At 57.6% G+C, this 1404-nt stretch overlaps 1 protein-coding gene across 1 annotated transcript; it reads right to left on the reverse strand.

The window, feature by feature from the left end:
* Positions 1-91: 91 nt before the first annotated feature.
* EMH_0098050 (uncharacterized protein) lies at positions 92-955 on the reverse strand (the record flags this gene model as incomplete). Its single annotated transcript, XM_038021987.1, has 3 exons — positions 92-100; positions 214-466; positions 657-955. The coding sequence occupies 3 exons, from the start codon at positions 953-955 to the stop codon at positions 92-94; spliced, it is 561 nt and encodes a 186-aa protein (XP_037879171.1).
* Between the last annotated feature and the right edge of the window lie 449 nt (positions 956-1404).

Here is a 1404-nt window from a genome sequence, read left to right on the forward strand (position 1 = left end):
GCTGCTGCTGCTGCTGCTGCTGCTGCTGCTGCTGAGGGCCAGCAGCGGCTGCAGCGCCAGCAGCAGCTGCTGAAACCTCTTCTCTGCTTCTCTATAATCTCTATAGAACAGAGCAACAGCAGCTAGCATCATCAACGCCCCAGCATCACGAGGGTTTGCTGCTGCTGCTGCTCGCAGCAGCAGCAAAGAATCCTCAAGCGTCTGCTCAGATACAGACACACGCTGCAGCGCAGCAGCAACGTCTCCCCCTCCCTGCTGCTCCTGCTGCTGCTGCTGCTGCTGCTGCTGCTGCTGGCGCTGCGCCTCCGTCCGCTGCAGAGCCACCGACAGACTGAAGAAGGCAGCAGCAGACAGCGTCAAATGCTGCACTCCATACACTTGCTGCTGCTGCTGCTGCTGCTGCTGCTGCTGCAGCTGCTGCAGTGCAGCTGCTGCTAGGGCGGGTGCCGCTTGGGCGCTGTTGGCTCTGCAGATCGCAGCAGCAACACCACACCGTAAACCCTAAACCCTAAACCCTAAACCCTAATCAAAACCCTTACTGCCAAACCCCTAACCCTAAACCCCTGCAACAGAGAAACCTTCTACAGCCAGTGATGCAGCTACAACATATTTAAGAATAAGGGTTTAGGGTTTAGGGTTTAGGGTTTAGGGCCGACGTAAAGACAATATGAAGGTCATCATATGCTGCTCCGCCTGTCTTCGAACTCATGAGGTTGCTGCTGCTGCTGCTGCTGCTGCTGCTGCTGCTGCTGCTGCTGCTGCTGCTGTAGCTGCTGCTGCTGCTGCTGCTGCTGTAGCTGCTGCTGCTGCTGCTGCTGCTGCAGTATGTGCTGGAGTCGTCTTCAAGCTCCGCGAGGATCGCCATCTTTTGCTTCTCTAGCTGCAGCAGCTGCTCCTCCTCCTCAATCAGCTGCTGCAGCTGCTGCTGCTGCAGCACAGACAGACCCTCTCTCATCTTCTGCAGCAGCTGTGTAGCATCCGCAGCAGCTCCTGTTGCTGCTGCTGCTGCTCCTGTCGTTGTTGTTGCTGCTGCTGCTGCTGCTGCTGCTCGTGTCGCTGTTGCTGCTGCTGGAGCACTCTGTGAAGAGGCACTGCTCTGCTGCTGCTGCTGCTGCTGCTGCGCAGCAGCAGCAGCAGAAAGGGCTACTACAGTTGAAGATAATTCCGTTTCTTCTGCTGCTGCAGCAGCTACTGCTGCTGCTGCTGCTGCTGCTGTTCTTGGTTGCGCTGCTGCTGGTGCTGCTGCTGCTGCTGCTGATGTACGACAGCCTATAGCCTCCTCGAACTCCAGCAGCAGCTGCTGCTCCTCTGCAGCAGAGAATGATGCTGCTGCTGCTTCTTCGCATAGATGGGATAAGAGGGACAACGGCTGCTGCTGCTGCTGCTGCTGCTGCTGCTGCTGCT

The sequence above is a fragment of the Eimeria mitis genome, genomic scaffold (assembly GCF_000499745.2).
Source record: "Eimeria mitis Houghton genomic scaffold, Emh_scaff9793, whole genome shotgun sequence".
Lineage (NCBI taxonomy): Eukaryota > Apicomplexa > Conoidasida > Eucoccidiorida > Eimeriidae > Eimeria > Eimeria mitis.